This window comes from Lampetra fluviatilis, chromosome 10 (genome assembly GCF_964198595.1).
Source record: "Lampetra fluviatilis chromosome 10, kcLamFluv1.1, whole genome shotgun sequence".
In the NCBI taxonomy this organism is placed as follows: Eukaryota; Metazoa; Chordata; class Hyperoartia; order Petromyzontiformes; family Petromyzontidae; genus Lampetra; species Lampetra fluviatilis.
This window is the reverse complement of record NC_136284.1, coordinates 1735477-1759036: the sequence shown is the minus strand read 5'-3', so window position 1 is coordinate 1759036 and position 23560 is coordinate 1735477. Positions and strand designations below refer to the sequence as shown.

The window sequence follows — 23560 nt, the reverse complement described above, 5'->3', positions numbered from 1 at the left end:
TCAGCATCCTGTTTGCGGACATAGTGGGCTTCACCGGGATGGCGTCGCAGTGCACGGCGCAGGAGCTCGTCAAGCTGCTCAACGAGCTGTTTAGCAAGTTCGACGAGCTCGCCACGGTAATTAACCTCACGAGCTCGGAGGCCGAACCTGTCACCTCAGCTGCTCCCTTCCAGTGTGTTCCTTGGTCGCGGTCGGACGTCATCACCCCGTGACCCTCCTCAACTGTCAAATCAATAAACACAAACGGCAATTTCAGCAGCACGGGTGCACATTTAAAGTGCAGCTTTTGTGGACAAGAAGAAGGTTCGAGATGAGTGAGTGCTCGCACGATGCTCAAGGTGGGGGGGGGGGGGCGGTGGGGCAGTGGTGTTTGCTCTGCACTCAGAACCTAGTAACCTGAGTTCTGTTACCGGCCATGGCAAACATTACTGGCGAGTGACATCTGAACTGGCCTTGTTGCCCCCATTCAACAGCCCACACTTACCAGTGTGGGGAAGTATGGTCAAGCAACCTCCACGACTGACACGGTGTGTATAATCCTTCATCTGTAAGTGGATTATTTTTCCAATGCTACTTGCATCTGAAAAACACTGCCCACAAGTTCATCTTGAAACTAGTTGCATAACTCACAGCCGGCGACTTGAGCGCGCCCAACTGCGATCACTCGCATCGGTTGAGAGTGAGGACGTGAATTCAAATGTTCATCCCGACGTTTAACCAGGCTTGGGTTAGCGATTGATCCGGGGACTCTGCCGTGGTGGCCACGTCGCGGTCCCCTTGCAGGAGAACCACTGCCGCAGGATAAAGATCCTGGGCGACTGCTACTACTGCGTGTCCGGACTCGCCCTGGCCAAGACGGACCACGCGCACTGCTGCGTCAAGATGGGCCTCGACATGATCGACACCATCGAGTGGGTCTTGCAAGCGTGCGGTAGGGCCGAACGGCGGCGTTGCTGTTCGAGCCTGGCGGATGACCTTGGTTAATACTGCGTGCTCACTGTGATCAATACTCCTTTACTCACTGTGCTGCAAGGTGGCCAGGATAGGGCAGTACAGCAAGTTAGTTTGTGAAGTAATCTGTGGTGGACGAGACCCGTTGAGTGTTATCCCCCTTCTGTGTGCAGGTTTTCTCCAGGTACTCTGATATCCTCCCAGTACTCTGATATCCCTCCCAGGTGAATCCAAACACTTGTTAATAGAGTTGGCCAAACATCCCAATGCAGGACCCTCTTGCAAATAGTATTGAGACTCAGAGATACTTTCACGTATAACATAAACCACAGTATTATCATTTTATTATTTCTCTTCTATGTGACTTTACCGAAAGAACCAAGAATATGAATCCCTATAGTCACGAAAGCTTTAAATAAAAAAAATAAACCACAGTGTTATTCTTGTATGGCATCACCGCACGGCATTGTGGGGAAGCTGCAGAGATGAGTTTCTTATTGGGTACATACGATTTTATTGGATTAAAAAACAATAACGGAGTTGGGTTGTGATTAAATCTGGTTTTAAGATTTAAAATTAATTATTACAAAATGTACTTAGATCTCTACGCAAATGAGGACTGGCAGCTTGCGTTATTTTTGGTTCTAGATCCATGTGTCTGTACCAGTGATGATGGTGGTTAGGGTTTTGAGTCATGATATTGACTAGTTCGTTCAGGATTTGATTGTGGAATTCGTTGTCTTCCTTTGAAGTGTAACTTGTAAAAACAAACTTTCTTATTGTTTGTTCTTCTCTTTTAAAATGTGAAAAATATTTGTACAACTTCGTAACTTTACCAGAAAATAGTTTTCGGGGACCATTTACGATGGGGGGTCTCACAACCGTAGCGGGAGTTAAGCAATCGACAGGATGAAGCAATTTAATGGTTCAACAATAGAAAAAAAGAACAGGATAAAAATGAATGAATTGATACCACAAAAATCTGCAAAAATATACTTGTGAAAACCACACATTTTGTATAAAGTGAAACAAAACAAAGAACTGGGCACTGTGTCTCGTTGGGCCACGTATTTCCATGAAAGCCCTTTAATGGGTGAAACTCCATCTGTTTGGCTGTGGCACTGCATGGCTTCTTAACCACGTGGCATCCGAAGCCAGATTCCGTGGGTCCTGGTTTGTCAGATAAATTATGAGGCACGGGAGTGGTTTCATTTTCCCCTCCGCTATCACTCTGCCCGAGTGCCAACAGGCTCAACCTCACAACGTGCACTCAAACAGGATCGTCATGTGAAATTCAAGTCATGGATCTGTGCCGTTTATATAAGCCTGCCGTGTTTGTGCATGGACACACATACACACACAAATATCGGCGGCATGTGGATATTCCCTGGGTCGACTTGGCACGAATCGACCACTCCGTGTGTAAACATCAGCATCGGGAAGACGAGGTCGGCCGAGCATGGCACTGGTCTCACCACACTGCCTTTTGCACCGTCCCACGCTAAATAGGTGCTCACAAGCAATACTTGCCCCCAATGGGTCTGTATAAATACAAGGTTGATAATTGTTTTGTGTATTCATCTATGTGTGTGTGTGTGTCTGGGCAGCCTGGTAGCGGAGGCCATGGAGGTCAGGTTGAACATGCGTGTGGGGCTGCACACGGGTCGCGTGCTGTGTGGCGTGCTGGGCCTGCGCAAGTGGCAGTACGACGTGTGGTCCAACGACGTAACACTCGCCAATGCCATGGAGGCGGGTGGCCTACCAGGGTGAGTGGAACCACGTGGCCGTGTGGTTTCGACGAAACTGCCAAAAAAAAAAGGAGCCTGGCGATCGTGATCCAAAATACCCTGGTTTTCATTTTCATTGCAGACATGTGGACATCATCTGACTTTAACGAGAAACTGAGAGAGAGTATAGGCTTTGCCAATTTTAAGTTGTTGAAAAGTGGTGCTACCGAAACAAACGGAGGTTCACGTGACTTGCCAATGCAATTGAGGTGGTCAAAATGAGACCACAACGTTGGTAGTTTGGACCACACAGATGCAGATTAAGGTAGCGCCAGGGCTTAACTTCTGCTGGGTCTGTCTGGGTCAAGCAAATCAAATCACATTCGTGCACCCGGCAAACCACCTTCGCTGTGGCTGTGGCTACTCATGACGTGTTACCCCACCAGTCTATGGTCAATTAGCGATGCTGATAACACGATGTAACACAATTCTTTTTTCCTAATTGCTTATACCTAAAAAAATGTAGAAAATGGCTATTATTCCCCGCAAACTTTGCTTTTGTGACCAGGACAGTGATATTTTGAAATGTACCTATTTTCAATGAGAAAACGGGCGAATTTGTGTCTTTTCATTCACATAAAGTCAGAAAAAAAACCATATGAATCAAAATTAACATGCATTTATACTAAAGTAATACAAAATTACTACCAAAGATTTAAAAGTGAGTAATTTTTCGAGATTTACGATTATACTGCAAATCACTTTCACGAATCAGCCCCCAAATGTAGTATGCCATTATGTTCTCGTTATACTGTCCTTGGTAGCGGCATTCAAAGTCCAGTATATCCTGGTGGAAGTGCTCGCCTTGCTCCTCCGAGTATGCTCCCATGTTCTCCTTTAATTTATCAAGATTAGCATCAAGGATATGGACTTTGAGGGACATCCTACAGACCATTGTGCCGTAGTTATTCACCAGTCTCAACCAGCTCCACATAGTTTTCGACATTGTGATTGCCCAGGAAGCCACGAACCACTGCGACAAAGCTGCTCCAAGCTGCTTTCTTCTTACTAGTGAGCTTCTTGGGGAATTCATTGCACTCCAGGATCTTCTTTATCTGTGGTCCAACGAAGACACCGGCTTTGACTTTTGCCTCAGACAGCTTAGGGAAGAAGTCTTGAAGGTACTTGAAGACTGCCGACTCCTTATCTACAGCTGTGACAAATTGTTTCATAAGGCCAAATTTCTTGTGCAGTGATGGAATCAGCACCTTCCGGGGGTCAACCAGTGGCTCCCACTTGACGTTGATCCTCCCCACAGAGAACTCGGTCCGCTGTGGCCAGTCCCGCCTGTGGCAGTGCGCCTTGGTGTCCCTGTTGTCCCAAAGGCAAAGATATTAGGGAAACTTGGTACAACCGCCTTGGAGACCCATCAGGAATGCCACCATTTTGAAGTCTGCGATGACCTCCCAGCCATACTCATCATACTTCAAGGCATCCAGCAAGGTCTTGATGCTATTGTAATCCTCTTTGAGGTGCACCAAGTGAGCCAGGGGAAGGGACGGGTACTTGTTACCATTATGGAGCAGCACGGCTTTGAGGCTCCTGGATGAGCTGTCAATGAAGAGGCGCCACTCATTCTGGTTACAGGCGATTCCAATGGCCTCGAACAGACTGGTCACATTGTGGCAGAAGCAGAGCCCATCTTGACTGGTGAAAAAACTGCAAAAAGCTTGGTGACGCTTCCTCTGATCTGCGACTTGCTCAGCATTGGACTTGATGAGTCCAAGATCACTGATCAAGTCGTTGAGGTATGTTTGGTTGGGGTAATATGGGTTTCTCTCCGCAGCTCCACCTCTGAAATTGTCATCTGGATTTATAACGTCTTCTTCGCTCTCTGACTTGCTGCTCTCTTCTAAAGATGGCTGCTCTTTCTTCGGAGGAGTGGGTACGGGGAGCTCATGGCAGTGTGGCACCGGGGTGATGGATGAAGGATAGCAGGTGCATTCTTGCCAGTCCGACGTTTGGAAGGGTCCACCATGCAGAAGTAGCATTTGCTTGAGTGGTCAGTGGGTTCCCACCAAATTCTTGGGATAGCGAACTTCATGGTTCTCTTTTCCCCTCTGTACCATCCTACACAAATACATTTATCTCACCCATGACTAATGTGTAAGAGATTAAATCTTGACTTCAAGCTTTCGTGACTGCAGGAATTCATATTCTTTGGGTCTTTAGGTAAAGTCACGTAGATAGGTTCAAAAAATAATAATAAAAAACTAAGAACTACGACGTTTCGATTGCAACACAAGCGATCGTCATCAGGTGAAAAAAGGGGGGTAAATCCACTAAAAGCAAGCTGTTTTAAAGGTTTAAAATGGGCGAAGTCCAAGTTTCCTGGTATCAGAACGAAGTGGGCGGGGTACAAGTGCCCTGTGGCCAGCACAAGCTGAGATGGTTATGTAAATGTCAGATCGGAGAGCAAGAAAACGGTAAACGCATGAACTGTGAATAAATTAACAACTTGTGATACGCCCAACTAACATCGGAAGGTGACAAGATGGAAACATCACAGCCAGTTATGACTTAAACTGGTTGATGACGTCCTTCCAGTGATTGCTGAGTGTGTACCCATCCTCGCGGTTGAAATTGTGTTTGTGTCTGTATATATGTGTAGGACTCGTACTCGGGTTGTCTTTCCGTTCGCTTTATTCACTTAGAGTTCACCTCCTCATCGTCACCGCTCCGTGTCTCCCCGTTCGCTCCGCGATCCCGCTCCGCTCTCTCCGTCTCTCCAAAAGTCCGTACGCTTCTCTCTACCCTACACTCTTCTCTCTCTCCAAAAGTCCGTATACTTCTCTTCTACCCTACACTCTTCTCTCTCTCCCAAAGTCCGTACGCTTCTCTCTACCCTACACTCTTCTCTCTCTCCAAAAGTTCGTATGCTTCTTTTCTACCCTACACTCTTCCTCCCAAAGTCCGTACGCTTCTCTTCTACCCTACACTCTTCTCTCTCTCCAAAAGTCCGTATGCTTCTCTCTACCCTACACTCTTCTCTCTCTCCAAAAGTCCGTACGCTTCTCTCTACCCTACACTCTTCCTCCCAAAGTTCGTATGCTTCTCTTCTACCCTACACTCTTCCTCCCAAAGTCCGTACGCTTCTCTTCTACCCTACACTCTTCTCTCTCTCCCAAAGTCCGTACGCTTCTCTTCTACCCTACACTCTTCTCTCTCTCCCAAAGTCCGTACGCTTCTCTTCTACTCTACACTCTTCCTTCTACACTATCACAACTACCGTACTCTTCTGCTCTCTCTCTATTACCATTACCGTACTCTCCATCACCGGCCACCATCACTCCAGCTTCCACCAAGACTCCCGTCTCTACGTTACGCTATCCTTTTTATATCCACCCCAATCAGTCCCCCTTAATTATCTCACCCCCCGATTGCCCCTCGCCCCCCAGGCCCCCAGCCTCACGTGGCCTTGTTATTCCCGCCTGGGCGACGCCAGTCATTAAGCACTCAGCCTCTTAACCAATCACCGGCCTGTATCCCCGGTTACCCTTAACACCTGTTACGCCACTTAACGACGTCTCCCTCATGCCTCAGCAACAACAACATCGTCCTCAAATACCCTCCCGCTGTACACTGCTCTCTTGCATAGCAACAGCGCAAGAGAACGCGTGGCGCGCCATATTCCAAGTCCTACATATGGATGGCTTCATGAAAAAATCTTTGTTGATAGCCAGTGGGCTTGCAAAGTACCTTCGTCTTAGAGAAATCAATTTCGCGTGAGCCAACCGCAATTAACAATGATCAGCCACGGCTGAAGTGTTCATCCTGCCATGTTTCAGATCTGCCTTATGCTCACGAACACAGTAATCATTGGAAGGACGTCATCAACCAGTTTAAGTTATAACTGGCTGTGATATTTCCATCCACTCACTTCTAAATCTTTTCTAGTCATTTTTGTATTATTTTAGTATAAATACATGTAAATTTTTATTCGTATGTTGTTTTTTTCTAACTTTACGTGAACGAAAGATACAAATTCGCCCGTTTTCTCATTGAAAATAGGTACATTTCTAAATATCACTGTCCTGGTTACAAAAGAAAGGTTTATGGGGAATAATACCCATTTTCTGTACTTTTGAGGCATAAGCAATTAGGAAATAACACTACCTAGGAACAAAAAAATTTTGTTACACAGTGTGATATAACGTAACAAATGTAATCCCTTTGTTACTGTGCCTGAAAACGGTGGGCAGCACTTGGCACGCGCGCGATGCAACGGTTGCTCCACGTGATGTCTGTGTATCCTTCCAGGAAGGTGCACATTACGAAGGCCACCCTCGATGGCCTGAGGGGCGACTATGAGGTGGAGCCAGGTCACGGGCAGGAGAGGCACTGCTACTTGCGCAAGAACAACGTTGAGACGTTTTTCATCGTCCCGTCCCAGCGCAGCAAGGTTAGTGGGTGCAGTGCTATGAACTATTCATGATTTATATACTCGAGCAGAAAAAAAAGGTCTTTATTTGCTCCGTGTGCAACTATTGATTTGAGAGTTACGCGGCGTGTCGGTCTTTATAGGCATTTCAAATTTAATTCGCTTCTTTCTTTGCGTGTACAAGATGGGAAATAAACATCACGAGAACCTCTGTTGACCCAGGCCTTTCAAAGGGATGAGCTGACAAACGTGCAGCTGGCAAAAAAGATGCGTTTCAAGACGGTCTGCTCCGTCATGGTGCAGCTCATTCATTCCCGCAAGGTGTTCGGCGCAGAGGTCCCATTCTCCGATATCATGGGCCGCGACGATAACAGGGTAAGACGTCACCTCCGACTCTGTTTCAACACTCGGCGACGCACGACACCAATCCGTGCAAGGCAGCATTCATCCATCGCTTCGGCGGTCGTTTTTTGGCACCATTTCTCGTTTTTTATTCCATCGCCTGACGGCGACATCTGCAGCCCTCCGGCGCTTCACACACTGGCTCATTGGTGCCGTGCCCGGCGGCGTCTCTGCTTTCAGGGCCATACATTGCGCGTCTCCTCCCAGCGACCGCGGGGCCATTTGGGGTTCTCCTCCTCGTCCCTTCTGCAGCAAGCCGACCCGAGCTCGCGCGTCAACCGCTACGTCCGGCGACTCATCGAAGCTCGCAGCAGCGAGCGCCCTGCCGCTGACCTGCGGCCGCTGTCCCTCCGCTACAAGCAGGCTGGCCATGAACGACAGGCAGGCGGCCCTCGATCTGCTTCGCGCGGCGGCCACGCATTGCGGCCACATACGCATTCAACGAAATCGCAGTCAAGGAGTGCCGTCGTCCTGTTTGCTGGATTTTTCTGGGTTGATGCAGGAAGGAAAAAAAAACTAAAGAGGTCAAGAGACAGGCTGCACCGGGGGACTCGGCGTTGATCCATACATTTTACGTTGCAGACGAAAGTAGAATATGTACTGAATTTGAGATATTGTGTTTCGCTGTTGTGTTGTTGGATGTTTGTTGCAGTACCACCAGGAGCCAGACGCCCACTTCCACAGTGCGGTGCTTGTCTACCTCGTTACCGACGTTGCCCTGGGCCTTGTGTACTACTTCCTTCTCCCTCTGTAAGTGCCGCAAGCATAAGCAAATTTGACAGATGATTGAAATAAAACGATGTGCTGGCTTTGAGTAAAACTCTGTACTCGGACAACTGCAATGTTGTCAGGTGAGCAGACAGCTGTTTGCTGGTGTTCTCAGTGTGTGTGCTGGTGCCCCTTGTGTGTGTGTGTGCTGGTGTTCTCAGTGTGTGTGTGTGCTGGTGTTCTCAGTGTGTGTGTGCTGGTGTTCTCAGTGTGTGTGTGTGTGTTGGTGTTCTCAGTGTGTGTGTGTGCTGGTGTTCTCAGTGTGTGTGTGTGCTGGTGTTCTCAGTGTGTGTGTGTGCTGGTGTTCTCAGTGTGTGTGTGTGCTGGTGTTCTCAGTGTGTGTGTGTGCTGGTGTTCTCTGTATGTGTGTGTGTGCTGGTGTTCTCAGTGTGTGTGTGTGCTGGTGTTCTCAGTGTGTGTGTGCTGGTGTTCTCAGTGTGTGTGTGCTGGTGTTCTCAGTGTGTGTGTGTGTGCTGGTGTTCTCAGTGTGTGTGTGTGTGTGCTGGTGTTCCCAGTGTGTGTGTGTGCTGGTGTTCTCAGTGTGTGTGTGTGCTGGTGTTCTCAGTGTGTGTGTGCTGGTGTTCTCAGTGTGTGTGTGCTGGTGTTCTCAGTGTGTGTGCATGTGCTGGTGTTATCAGTGTGTGTTTGTGCTGGTGTTCTCAGTGTGTGTGTGTGCTGGTGTCCTCAGTGTGTGTGTGTGTGCTGGTGTTCTCAGTGTGTGTGTGTGCTGGTGTTCTCAGTGTGCATGTGCTGGTGTTCTCAGTGTGTGTGTGTGTGCTGGTGTTCTCAGTGTGTGTGTGTGCTGGTGTCCTCAGTGTGTGTGTGTGCTGGTGTTCTCAGTGTGTGTGCTGGTGTTCTCAGTATGTGTGTGTGCTGGTGTTCTCAGTGTGTGTGTCCTGGTGTTCTCAGTGTGTGTGTGCTGGTGTTCTCAGTGTGTGTGTGCTGGTGTTCTCAGTGTGTGTGTGTGCTGGTGTTCTCAGTGTGTGTGTGTGTGTGTGCTGGTGTTCTCAGTGTGTGTGTGTGCTGGTGTTCTCAGTGTGTGTGTGTGCTGGTGTTCTCAATGTGTGTGTGTGCTGGTGTTCTCAGTGTGTGTGTGTGTGTGCTGGTGTTATCAGTGTGTGTGTGCTGGTGTTCTCAGTGTGTGTGTGTGTGCTGGTGTTCTCAGTGTGTGTGTGTGCTGGTGTTCTCAGTGTGTGTGTGTGCTGGTGTTCTCAGTATGTGTGTGCTGGTGTTCTCAGTGTGGGTGTGTGCTGGTGTTCTCAGTGTGTGTGTGCTGGTGTTCTCAGTATGTGTGCTGGTGTTCTCAGTGTGTGTGCTGGTGTTCTCAGTGTGTGTGTGCGCTGGTGTTCTCAGTATGTGTGCTGGTGTTCTGAGTGTGTGTGTGTGTGCTGGTGTTCTCAGTGTGTGTGTGTGCTGGTGTTCTCAGTGTGTGTGTGTGCTGGTGTTCTCAGTGTGTGTGTGTGCTGGTGTTCTCTGTATGTGTGTGTGTGCTGGTGTTCTCAGTGTGTGTGTGTGCTGGTGTTCTCAGTGTGTGTGCTGGTGTTCTCAGTGTGTGTGTGTGCTGGTGTTCCCAGTGTGTGTGTGCTGGTGTTCTCAGTGTGTGTGTGCTGGTGTTCTCAGTGTGTGTGTGCTGGTGTTCTCAGTGTGTGTGTGTGTGCTGGTGTTCTCAGTGTGTGTGTGTGTTTTGGTGTTCTTAGTGTGTGTGTGCTCGTGTTCTCAGTGTGTGTGTGTGCTCGTGTTCTCAGTGTGTGTGTGTTGGTGTTCTCAGTGTGTGTGCATGTGCTGGTGTTCTCAGTGTGTGTGTGTGCTGGTGTTCTCAGTGTGTGTGTGTGCTGGTGTCCTCAGTGTGTGTGTGTGTGCTGGTGTTCTCAGTGTGTGTGCTGGTGTTCTCAGTGTGTGTGTGTGTGCTGGTGTTCTCAGTGTACATGTGCTGGTGTTCTCAGTGTCTGTGTGTGTGCTGGTGTTCTCAGTGTGTGTGTGCTGGTGTCCTCAGTGTGTGTGTGTGTGCTGGTGTTCTCAGTGTGTGTGCTGGTGTTCTCAGTGTGTGTGTCCTGGTGTTCTCAGTGTGTGTGTGATGGTGTTCTCAGTGTGTGTGTGCTGGTGTTCTCAGTGTGTGTGTGTGCTGGTGTTCTCAGTGTGTGTGTGTGTGTGTGCTGGTGTTCTCAGTGTGTGTGTGTGCTGGTGTTCTCAGTGTGTGTGTGTGTGCTGGTGTTCTCAGTGTGTGTGTGTGCTGGTGTTCTCAGTGTGTGTGTGTGTGCTGGTGTTATCAGTGTGTGTGTGCTGGTGTTCTCAGTGTGTGTGTGTGCTGGTGTTCTCAGTGTGTGTGTGTGCTGGTGTTCTCAGTGTGTGTGTGTGCTGGTGTTCTCAGTGTGTGTGTGTGCTGGTGTTCTCAGTGTGTGTGTGTGCTGGTGTTCTCAGTGTGTGTGTGTGCTGGTGTTCTCAGTGTGTGTGTGCTGGTGTTCTCAGTGTGTGTGCTGGTGTTCTCAGTGTGTGTGCTGGTGTTCTCAGTGTGTGTGTGTGCTGGTGTTCTCAGTATGTGTGTGTGTGCTGGTGTTCTGAGTGTGTGTGTGTGTGCTGGTGTTCTCAGTGTGTGTGTGCTGGTGTTTTTAGTATGTGTTTTGTGGACGAGTGGTTGCCTTAACCACAGGTTGATGTAATGCTCCTAGTGCAGCAATCTTGATGAGGTTTGGTGCATGCCCGCTTGCTTGCTTGCCTGCCCGCTGCTTTGTTTGCATGCTTGCTTGCTATATTTTGCTACCCTCACTATCAAATGCTGCCGCTGGCAAACCATCATGGTGAACCAGGAAGTTGAGTGCGTAAGTCATCCTTGCCAGTACAGACCACTCTCCATCATCACGACTCGACTGTGCCTCCGCATTGGCAGCCCACGGTAACGGGTGTCTCGTGACACCAGGCCAAACCGGAGCTGCAGTGGTCCCCAGAGGCATCTACAACTTGCCAACCACTGCCCCACTACCTTGTGGATAAACTTTGGCTAGGGTAGAAAACCCTGACTCCAAACCTGTGGTGGGGACCCGCAACGGCGGTATTCAACAAACCGGATCTCCGGCAGTCCCCTGCAGTTCTGGCCAGGTGAAGGTCGTCGTGAGTTCCTCATGCCACCGGAGTATGTCTGGCTGGAGTGAAGGTGATGGGCGTAGGGACTACACACCCCTACCCTCACCTTAATCAACTCCCTGCGCAGGCTTCTTGCTCCAACCACTCTCGTTCAGAACAAACGACAAGCCCACAAAGCCTTCCTATCCAACCCAGACTCCCCCACTCTCCAATCCTCTCTCTCCCAGGTTAAAGCAGAGTCCCAGCGTGCTCTCTGTGCCATCGAGGACACCTGGTGGGTTCTAAAGGCAAATGAGATCCAAAGCCTCGTGGATACAATCAACACCCAAGGGTTTTATAATGCCATTAAAGCCCTTTATGGCCCCCAAAAACAAACCATCACGCCGGTCAGGTCTGCTGATGGAAACACGCTTTTCAAGGACCACCAAAAGATCTTGGAGAGATGGGTGGAGCACTTTGATAACCTCCTCAACCACACCAACGCCACAGACCCGCTCATCCTTGACACACTCCCAGATATCCCGCCCATTCATGAACCCGACACCCCACCATAGTCTTCTGTTAGCAGGTGGTCAAAGGCCTGAAAAACAACAAAAGTGCTCGACCCGACGGCATCCCAGCTGAGATCCTGAAGCACGGGGGATACCTCCTCCTTCGCCGCTTGCACCTTCTTATCAATGGTACCTGGCTGTCCGAAATCAACCCATAGGAATGAAAGGAGGCAAATATTGTAGTTATCTACAAGAAGAAGGGCGACAAATAGGCTTGTGGCAACAGCAGAGGTATCTCCCTCCTTTCAGTCGCCGTTAAGGTCCAAGCCAGGATAATGCTCATCCGGCTTGCAGAGCACCTATCCAAAACATCCTCCCAGAATCCCAGTGCGGCTTTAGGAAAGGCAGGAGCACCACCGACGTGATTTTTGTGGCAAAGAAACTGCAGGAAAAATGCCGGGAGCAAAACAAAGACCTCTTCGTAGCTTGTATCGACCTCACCAAAGCATTCAACACCATCATCCGCGAGATACTCTGGCAGCAGCTCACCAAACTTGGAGTGCCTCCCAAATTTGAGCATTCTAAAACAGTTCCGTGAAGGAATGTGTGCCAGAGCGGTGCTTGGTGGGCTTCAATCAGAACCCTTCAAACGTGGACGTTGGGGTCATGCAAGGCTGTGTTCTGGCTCCAGTCATATTCAACATGCTCCTTGCTGCTGTCACAAGCCTGGCACACAACTCCCTCAACTCAATCGCCGGAATCCAGCTACAGTACCGTCTGGATAGAAATCTCTTCAAGACGCCTCCAAGCCCACACAAAAACGAGAACCCAACAGATCTTTGAGTTGCAATGTGCAGATGACTGTGCACTCCTGGCTTACACCCCAGAATCCATGCAACACGCCCTCAATCTGGTCCCCTCCTTCTACCACCGCTCCGTTGGTCTCCAAGTCAACACCCAGAAGATAGAAATCATTGCTCAACTCTTATCTGCATTCCCCTCACTCCCTACGTTCAACCTCGGTGGTATTCACCTCAAACTGGTACCCCATTTCACCAACCTCGGTTCTGCCCTCTCCCCTACGTGCTCCCTTGGCGACGAAATCCACACTCTCATCAATAGAGCCTCCACTTTCTTTGGACGCCTCTGGGCCAGGGTCTACGAAAACCATAACCTCAAGACCCACCTCAAGGTGGCAGTTTACAGCGCCGTTTGTGTCTCCACCCTGCTTTACAGCTTAGAGAGCTGGAATCTATATAGGCGGCACATCAACATCCTGGAAGCCTTCCACATCAGATGCCTCCAGCGCATCCTCGGGCTGACCTGAGGGTACAAAGTAACCCACGCCGAGATCCTCAGCAACACCAAGTCGCCCTGCACTGAGGCGAGCATGGCTAAACGACACCTCCGCTGCCTCGGCCACGTGATCCGCACGCCTGATCACCGCCTCCCCCGTCGAGTTCTCTACGGCCAAATCAGCACAGCCAAACGCTCCGATGGAGGACAGAAAAAGCGTTTGAAGGACCACGGCAAGGACCTGCTGAAGTGCTGTAATATCAATCCCTCCAGCCTGGAACCCCTGGCGCTGGACAGTTCCACCTGGCAGTCCACCTGTGCCAGAGGCATTCAGCACCTGGAAGACGCCATCTCACAAAGGACATACGAGAGACACACCCAGAGACACCAACGCGCAGCTGGGATAACACCGTCCGACATCCAACATACACGTGTCCCAGCTGCAGTAGAGTGTGCGGCTCTCGCATTGGCCTCCACAGCCACATGAAGTGGCACGGGCGCCAAAAGCACTAACCCATCCCTAACCCCCATCCACAAGAGGAGCAGCGCCATCATCGTAGTCGATGGACAGCCAAGAAGATATATGTGTGTGTGTGCTCGTGTTCTCAGTGTGTGTGTTCGTTCTGGTGTTCTCAGTGTGTGTGTGCTGGTGTTCTCAGTGTGTGTGTGCGTGCTGGTGTTCTCAGTGTGTGTGTGTGTGTTGGTCTTCTCAGTGTGTGTGTGCTCGTGTTCTCAGTGTGTGTGTGTGTGCTCGTGTTCTCAGTGTGTGTGCTCGTGTTCTCAGTGTGTGTGTTGGTGTTCTCAGTGTGTGTGTATGTGCTGGTGTTCTCATTGTGTGTGTGTGCTGGTGTTCTCATTGTGTGTGTGTGCTGGTGTTCTCAGTGTGTGTGTGTGTGCTGGTGTTCTCATTGTGTGTATGTGCTGGTGTTCTCATTGTGTGTGTGTGCTGGTGTTCTCAGTCTGTGTGTGCTCGTGTTCTCAGTGTGTGTGTGTGTGCTGGTGTTCTCAGTGTGTGTGTGCTCGTGTTCTCAGTGTGTGTCTGTGTGCTGGTGTTCTCAGAGTGTGTGTGCTGGTGTTCTCAGTGTGTGTGTGTGTGTGCTGGTGTTCTCAGTGTGTGTGTGCTGGTGTTCTCAGTGTGTGTGTGCTGGTGTTCTCAGTGTGTGTGTGTGTGCTGGTGTTCTCAGTGTGCGTGTGTGCTGGTGTTCTCAGTGTGTGTGTGTGCTCGTGTTCTCAGTGTGTGTGTGTGTGTGCTGGTGTTCTCAGTGTGTGTGTGTGCTGTTGTTCTCAGTGTGTGTGTGTGCTGGTGTTCTCAGTGTGTGTGTGCGTGCTGGTGTTCTCAGTGTGTGTGTGTGTTGGTGTTCTCAATGTGTGTGTGTGTGTGCTGGTGTTCTCAGTATGTGTGTGCTGGTGTTCTCAGTGTGTGTGTGCTCGTGTTCTCAGTGTGTGTGTGTGTGCTGGTGTTCTCAGTGTGTGTGTGTGCTGGTGTCCTCAGTGTGTGTGTGTGTATGCTGGTGTTCTCAGTGTGTGTGTGCTCGTGTTCTCAGTGTGTGTGTGTGTGTGCTGGTGTTCTCAGTGTGTGTGTGTGCTGGTGTTCTCAGTGTGTGTGTGTGTGCTGGTGTTCTCAGTGTGTGTGTGCTGGTGTTCTCAGTGTGTGTGTGTGCTGGTGTTCTCAGTGTGTGTGTGTGTGCTGGTGTTCTCAGTGTGTGTGTGTGTGCTGGTGTTCTCAGTGTGTGTGTGTGCTGGTGTTTTCAGTGTGTGTGTGTGCTGGTGTTCTCAGTGTGTGTGTGTGCTGTTGCTTCTTGCAGGACTAGGCTGGTGTCCACTCTGTTGTCACTCTCAGTTCTTCTTCTCATTGGCTGCCTTGTTTGCCTTCGCATCACCTACATGAAGGTAAAATCGCAGCAATGGTTGCAGTCAAAGCGCCGAGTTAGAAGTTCCTACATCTGCAACTCTGTTTATTGAATACGCTCAGTACACATTAATGCAATGCCCACATTTTTTTTGGGATGTAAGACTTAATTATCCATGAACACATCTGTGCATGTCCCGCCCCATAGACAAGTACAACTGTAACGGTGCAGTCTGTCTCTCTCGTCCTTTCTTTCTTGTCGTCTTCTTTCATGTGCAACGTCAAAAGTTATCTCAAAGTAGTGCCACTCGCGTTGCCAAATGTAGCTCAGTCGCCACGCTCACAGTGGGTAAGTAGCTGGCTGCTCCAGCGCTTCTCGCCACTTGATAGTTTTTGTGCGGACAAGTCGCGTCGAGTTGAATCTTCGTGGAAATGTGCTCAGAGCGTGCTGTTTCTTTCACGATTCTAAAATGAGCCATTATGGCAGGGGTAGCGGAACCTTCTCCTTACGGAGGGTCGAGAGAGAACTTGGAAATCAGTTTGGCAGGCCACACGAAACTTTAATAGTCGTAGAACCGTACGCATTGACCCTGTGTGCGCTCAGAACTACTTGTGAGACAGCCAATGACTTAATCCACTGAAATTAGAAACGCAGTGTTGTTGCCAGCTCAGACATATTCCCCTATGGCCCAATCATTAAGGCTCAGAAGCTTCCAGCGACAAAAACCCATATCGTTCATGGGCCGCTTCAAACGTCATAGGCCTCCTGTGACTGACCGCGGTGGGCCCTGCAAATTTAATGCCGCGTCCCGTGTCTGGTCCGCGAGCCGTGGGTTCCTCACCCTTGCATCATGGAAACAATTTTATAATCGCGTTGCTCAATAAGAAAAAAAGGCCTGTGATTTGTATTCGTCTGGTGATATTCGATGGTTATTGCCGATGCGGCGTTGCCCGCGTTGAGTTGTGCTCTCATGTCGTAGTGCCGCTCGGAATGCGCGACGGTGAATCTGCGGACGGCTATGGCTCTGTCTACTGCCGCCCTAGTCTACTCCGTGTCTCTCAGCTGCATGGTGAGCAGCTGTCCATCCCGCGAGCCATGCCACTGCTGCCCCGCGCGGTGCGGCCCCGGGGCTGTGCAATCTCACCCGCTGCCACTTACACCCGCTGTGCTTTACCACCCGCTTCGCTCTCCCACCCGCTACGCACTCCCACCCGCTGCCACCGGCTGCGCCCTCTCACCCGATGCATCCTTTCCCTCATTACGTGCCGCTCACAGGCGATGAACGTGCCACTTCTGTGGCCCGGCGGCAACTCTACCACCGCCAGCGGCGCATGGGTTGCTGGGACCATGGAGCGGGGCAAAGGCGAGGGTGCACCAACCCCAGCAGGAGCAGTGGAGCGAGGAGCAGAGGAGAGAGGACACAGCCCCGGCCTGGCAGCGCTGGCGGGGACGGGGGACCCGGCCCAGTGTGCCCTGCTGGGCTGCTGGAGCGCCATACTGCCACTGGCCCTGTTCTTGCACGTCCCATCCTTGCCAAAGCTGCTGGCGCTCGTCGCACTCACTGCTGCCAACATCTTGGTGCTTGAGTGCACTGGCTACCGCCATTTTCTTGGGTAGTTACCACACCGGATCGACCGTTACTGCCGATTGTGTTTACGCCATTTTCAAAGCCGGCACGCTCATTCCCGAAAGATGGGGGGAAGTCAGCCGCTAACATTCTGTGCCTCTTCTCTCGTCACATCCACTATCTTCGTATCTCATTCCACCCCACCCTTTCCTCTCACCCTCGGTCTCCCTCTACTGCTTGCTTCTGCCCTTTGCCAGTGACATCAACATAGTCCCTCTAATGTACGATACGCTTTGTGAGTGTCTGTGTGAGTCTACGCGTCTCAAATCTCCTTCTAAATTGGTCCCTTTACTCTCGAGAGCGTTCTGAGAAGGTTGATGTCTGTGTTTGGCCGCTCGTCCCGCCGGGGCCAGTCCCACGCCAGTCTCACGCGTGGCGCTGCTGTGCGTGGTGCCGGGGCAGGCCGGGCCAGGCATATGGCGCGAGGGCGTTTGAGCCGGCGCTGGCTTCCGTGCTGCTGGCGTGCACCGTGGGGCTACACGCGTACCGCCTCGACCTCGGCCTCCGTCTCGACTACCTCTGGTTTCTCCAGGTGCCTGCTGATCCTTCCCTGGTGCTCGTAGCTTTGTCGTTGAGAACGATAACGGTAAAGGAATCACGATTTATGTCTCACGGCCGTGACCCTTCACTAATCGGTTAATTCTGTAGCCACGATAGATGCATTGGCTGGGTTGGCCGCAGTGGCGCAACAGATGCACAGATCACCGGCCCTGTCTGTCCTTTACAGTTACTTCGTGAAAAGTGGAACGTAAGATCACGCCACACGTCCGCGTGCGTGTGAGGGGGCATTGGGAATAATGTTCTTGCCTGCGAGTGAGTGTTGCTTCACCGTCATTTAATTTGCGTTGTGTTTCAAAGGCGGAAGAGGAGAGAATCGAAATGGAACGCGTCAAAGACGACAACAAGAGGATCCTGTTTAACCTGCTGCCAGCGCACGTGGCCCAGCACTTCCTCAAGTCCAACCCCAGGAACATGGTCTCTCTCGCTCACCGCACCATCGGCAAAAGCTGCCACCAGGCAGAGGCCTCAGTGTCCTGCGTCACCCTATCCACCACAGGACAGCTGCTCGTTATGACTGTGGACCAGGGGCGGTTTCTTCATTAGGGCGATTGGGCGACGCACCACCAATGTGTGAAAGGGACTTTTTCAATCACATTAACAATCTCATTCAACCACAGAGCTATGCTAGCCGTTACTGTGCCTCTGGATATAGTCCAATCAGCGTCATGTCACGTTCTGTGGAGTACCGCCTCTTTTTGGGCGATTTCACTCTGGCTGAGAATCGCCCCGAGTGGTCCCATAGACTTACATTCAAAGGTGTTTTTTTTCTAACGGCGGGCGCTGCAATGCAGTCTCTATGGCTTCCGGGAGGGCTCGCACTAACGTGCTTACGTCATCATATGTCAGCACGTTTCAGTCAACAATATTATATGTCGCCACCTAGTGGAATTTCGATTTAAAGCATTCGTGACTGCAGGGATTCATCTTCTTGGTTCTTTTGGTAAAGTCACGTAGAAGGGAAGTAATAAAATAATAAAAATAAAACATAATAAAATAATTCTCACGACGTTTCGGCCACAACGCAAGTAGCCGTCCTCAGGTGAAAACCAGGTCTGTCGAGGCGACAGCGTCTGAATGAAACAGCACACGTGCTTGGAGCATGTATATAAGCTGGGTTGGAAGGGGGGAAGAAAGGGGGAGCCTTAACAAAAGAATATGAAATATCAACAAGAATTTAGCACATTTATGGGAAATGCAGGTATGTGACTAGTACTGCATATGCCCGTGCATTATGCAGGATTAGCAGCATCAAAGGGAGGGGATATGGGAAATGCAGGTATGTGATATGGGAAATGCAGGTATGTGAATAGTACTATTTATGCCCGTGCATTATGCAGGATTAGCAGCATCAAAGGGAGGGGATAAAGGTAGCATTAATGAAGGGAAGGAGTGTTAATACTATGTAGCTTCAGTAACTAAAACCACCACGTAAACAACTAAAGTATAAACTACATATCATCAGTATACTAAATATACTCTACAATACGCTGAGTTACTAACAGTAAGTAATACATTACAATTCTACGTCGTAAAAAATATATATAATATGCTTGCATCTAAACTTTATTCTCTTACGTCACACGAGTCTACACCCTACTATATACTGCCATAGACAAACCCAACATTAAATTATATACTGTATTGCACACCAAAGAAAGGTTCTCCTTTACCGACCACCTTGTAAGTGCCACGCTGCTACAAGGAGAGATGTTTCAACAGCATGGCCATACATTCCCTGTTGAGGCTCTGAACATCACTGTCAGGGCATACCCTATGTTAAATAAGGCGAAGCTGAAGACTGAACTGTCTGTCATTTATGAGAGTCCAGAATTCAAGGGCTGCTGTGGTGCACTAGCGCTGTACCAGGTTTTGCTGAAGTACAACCTCCAGGATACTTTTTCAGAGACTGTTGCTCTGTAGAAACATCCTCATAACCACTCCCATGACAACTGCTGAAGCTGAGAGGTGTTTCTCAACCTTAAAGAGAATCAAGACATTCCTGAGAAATGTAATGGGACAGGAACGTCTGAATGCAATGGCTATGCTTTCCATGGAGAGGGAACTAGTCAGGAACATGCCTGCTTTCAATGAGAGAGTAATTGATCACTTTGCTACTTTGAAAGAGAGAAGAGCAAAATTTCCGTATAAGTAAGCAGTGTATTAAGCGAGTAATGTGATGTAAGTAGTGTAATAATAGTGAGTATAGAAACAAACAAGGAGATGAGAGTCACCTTATTTTTCATTAATATTAAAGTAGTGAAGTTGCCTTTACATGTTTAAGCTGTTAATTTATCCATTGCATGGGTGGACCTTATCCTGATCAATCATCCAAACATTTGCCCCCCCTGAGAGATTTTGCAGGAGCCGCCACTGCTGTGGAATGCCCTCCCGCCAGCGGTTAGACAGAAAAGCCCACTCGACCTGTGTAGGTCTTCTTTTAAAGACTCGCCTGTTTCGCCTGCAGGCCTCCACTTCCCATGTATGACTTGTGAACTCTGTCGTATTTCTATTTCCTAACTTCGTGCATGACGCACTAAGATCCCTGGATGAATTGCGCATTATAAATGTCAATTATTAATGATGTTACTACTCATCGTTTGGAGTTGTGGCTGTTGTGCAGATGAGCGCTCTGGGATGGGTCATGTGTTGTTCCACGTGATGTCCCACGTGTCTCTGAAAGAACTGATTGGAACATGCTCACTTTCTCAATTCCTGAAGACGCTCCCAGCATGTGGAGCGAAACGTCAGACTTTTGTGCCAAAACACCACGCGGTACAACCCCGAAGACATGCCGGTTGTTGTGGTCGTCCTACACACCAACAACCTGCAACGGTTGAATGCATGTTACTTCTAATGAGTCCATAGCCTTTTTATAAGACTACCTATGTTTAGCACACTGCCAATCACCGGAGTAAAGTTGAATAAAATGACGTGCTCCCTATTGCTCTGGGCAATGGAGCATATTCGCAAAATTGCTTTCAATCGCCGATAAAATATTATTTCCCCCCACCATGCTAATTAGTTTTGCGTCCGATGCTGTCTGCAGGACCTGTACCACCAGTCGTATGCCCAGGTTGGCGTGCTGTTCGCCTCCATCGCAAACTTCAATGACTTCTACATCGAGCTGGATGGAAACAACATGGGCGTGGAGTGTATGCGGCTTCTCAACGAGATAATCTCCGACTTTGATCAGGTGGCGCAGCTTTGAAATGCGGCGTTGCTCTCCTAATCTCGGAGCGGAGCATCCCCGCTAATTTTCTACCACGCAGTGAGAACACGTGGTCCCTTTGGCAGAAGCGAATGCAGGTTTGTTTATTTATTTGAAGAAACACATATATAATTCCAGAGGTGATGCGTGCTGTTTTTAGTAGCTGCTCGACAAGATTTGCTACAGCACCATTGAAAAGATTAAGACCATCGGAAGCACGTACATGGCTGCTGTGGGACTGGCTCCATCATCCGAGGCAAAGGTGACTCGAATTACTTGTTTATAGGTCTCGTGTATCGACTTTTAAAAAGAGAACATTGTTAAGCAACTACCTTTTTATATAGCCTTTATCCCTGTGGTTTTTGTGATGCTTCGCAGAGCCAGGATCCTCACTTGAGCACTCTGGCCGATTTCGTAAGAGAAATGTTTGACGCCCTGGATGAATTCAATTACCAGTCCTATAATGACTTCATCCTCCGTGCCGGTAAGTGAAGGAAACCCTGCAGGCTTATGCAAAATGTGGTGCGACAGTTGCGAGTGTGCGTGCACGCACGCGTGGATTTCCGTGTGGTCGTTGCCAGCTCTTGTGCTAATGAAACTCGATCTGCTCAGGAATCAACGTTGGCCCCGTAGTGGCTGGAGTCATCGGTGCTCGCAGGCCCCAGTACGACATCTGGGGAAACACCGTGAACGTGGCGAGCCGCATGGAGAGCACGGGCGTCCCGGGCAAGATCCAAGTGAGCAATTTTAGATTTTGAGACTTTCTTCTTCTGCACTACACTCTGAAAATATAATTTTATAACCTTTTACAAAGCGTGCTGTCACGTGAGCCAATTTTTATTCCTGCTTATGTAATTGCCATGGGAATTAAACTTTTCTAAGAAGAGCACTTGACTGGAGTGCGAGGTCTGAATGGTGCTGGAACCCCTCCAGGTCACTGAAGACGTGTTCCGGATCTTGCAGAGGAGGGGCTACGAGATGACACGCCGCGGGAAGGTGAGCGTGAAGGGAAAGGGGGAGATGGTGACCTACTTCTTAGAGCGATCGCAGAAGAGCAACGACAAGCCAGCTCGCCACCACCAGCCGAGCTCCTGCACGGACAGGTCGACGGAAGTCCTCAAAGGGGTGTTGCGAACCCCCTGCAAGGACCGACGGCCGTTCATGCTTCCGCGTGCGGCGACCTCTGAACCCTGAGCAAGTACCTCGCTCGTCGACCTGTGGCTGACGAAGTCCCAACTGTAAAAGTGCTCGATGGACCCTATCGGGCGAAAATAATGCTGAGTGGCAGTCAGCTTTGTGGGCGCGACAACGAAACGTATTGACTCCTCGTTGAATGTTGTCTCTTGTTGCCTGGAATGTTACCATACGTGTTTTGAAGGCGTTCAAAAAATAAGCACAAATAAATAAATACGTATGTATTTTTGTTGTCACTGGAGCAGGTTAGAATTACGGCCTCCGAGTGGCGTTTGATGCGCGAGCAAGACGGCCGGTGGGAGCGCAGCTGCCGATTCGAGGGACGCGGCTTGTGGGGGTTGTAATTGGCAGCTGGTGAGCAGTTTGAAATGCCATGGAATGTTCCAAGTTCCCGCAGAGGCATTTTTACTTTTCCAATCTCAATAATTTCCCTTGCGCGGACACAGCAGCGTACACAAATGTGCAATTAGTGACATTGGCCAATCGCACTTTTTTACGTGAAATTAAATTCGTGCAGCACCCCCCCCCCCCCCCCCCCACATTTGCGGTGTGAGACCTGAGCACTTGCCTATGGCTCGGGGTTGTCGTGACATGTCAAAGCAAGTCCAATAACTTTTTCTTTAGTTTTTATGTACATGCCAGTTGAGCAAGTGCCTTTGTCGTGTGACCATAGTTGCCATGCTTACGATGGGCTGCACCGCATCCAGAACGTAATGGCATTGTCCATCTCAAAATGATGGCACCGTAGCGTCACAACATGGACATTATCAATGCCATGCCCTGTGTTTGGCAGTGTTCTCTTATGAGCTAAATATACACTCGGCAAATGTTTCCAATTATATCACAACCAAAGTCAACAAAAGCACGAACACGCATAATATATTTTGTATAAACATTGTTCAAATCACCAACCGTGAAGAAAAGTCACAAGATGAGTGTTTCTATTTGTTCGTACCTAATTTATATTCGGGTGGCTTATGCCGAAAAATCTTTGTGAATGTTTTTCCTTTGAATATGGTGCAACAATGGCATGGCCACGCTTCATAGCAACACATGTGTGTGGCTCTAGTACATATGTTGCGGCACCTACATCTTCGCTCTCCGTAAATCGGCAATGCGCCGCGTTGGGTGGGGGCGCTAGGCTGGGGCCCTGCCGGGCGGACGCCTCCGGAGGATTGAGCGTCCCTCTCTCCGATTGCCGGGTCGCCACCGCCGCTTTCGAGCGATTGTTTAAATTCAGCCCGGATGAACGGAGCGGTGCACGGCATGAGTATTCGCGCGTTTCTTCAAAATCGATAACCGTTAACGAAGCAATTGACGGAGCCTTATTTTATACACCCATTTAAAGATGATTCCGTCGTTATGATGCACCGATTTGACGGTGCACTTTTAAGCCTCAATTTTACGTGCGATGAAGTAACCGAATGAATGCATCGATGTGAGAAGTGACTGTACCGAGTGTTTTTACTCAAGTGTAATAAAACTGAATCTTGGTTTTTTTTTTACACGAGGACATCAATGTCTGCCTCCATTTGAATCGAGGGCTATTACCGAGGCGGTCGTGGTAGTTTGTTTTGTGTTGTCACTGTGCAGGTGAGTGGGACTTGTTGGCGATGTGCACGAAGCGGTCACGTTGATGCAAGTCGCTGTCAATGTTGGCAAACGGATGTCCTCTCCAAACTTGGAGAGCTGAATGGAGTTCACAAGAACTCACAAACACCGCCTTGTTGTGAAAGACCCAGCGCGGAACATCCCTGGGTTTGATCTTCCACGAAGCTCATTGGCCACCCTCAACCGCATCCACTGCACAAAACCATGGCAGCAGATGCAGATACCTGATGCACAAATGGAAGATGTTCAACTCTCCAGGGTGCGACTGTGGTCATCCAGAACAGACCATACAACATCTGACGACGCAATGCCCAATCCACAAATACTAGGGAGACATCGTAGCGACGCACTCGCC

The 23560-nt window shown here is 49.6% G+C and overlaps 1 protein-coding gene across 1 annotated transcript; it reads left to right on the top strand.

Moving 5' to 3' along the window:
* The first annotated feature begins 38 nt into the window (after positions 1 to 38).
* Positions 39 to 21587, top strand: LOC144934289 (adenylate cyclase type 1-like). The gene is given in 18 exon segments (XM_078859966.1): positions 39 to 116; positions 784 to 911; positions 2559 to 2717; positions 6999 to 7140; positions 7342 to 7494; positions 7702 to 7902; positions 8174 to 8271; positions 14960 to 15044; positions 15984 to 16073; positions 16280 to 16617; positions 17034 to 17163; positions 17490 to 17606; positions 20239 to 20385; positions 20564 to 20662; positions 20779 to 20884; positions 21013 to 21137; positions 21334 to 21538; positions 21541 to 21587. Coding segments are annotated over 18 exon segments (2448 nt in total).
* The last annotated feature ends 1973 nt before the right edge of the window (positions 21588 to 23560 follow it).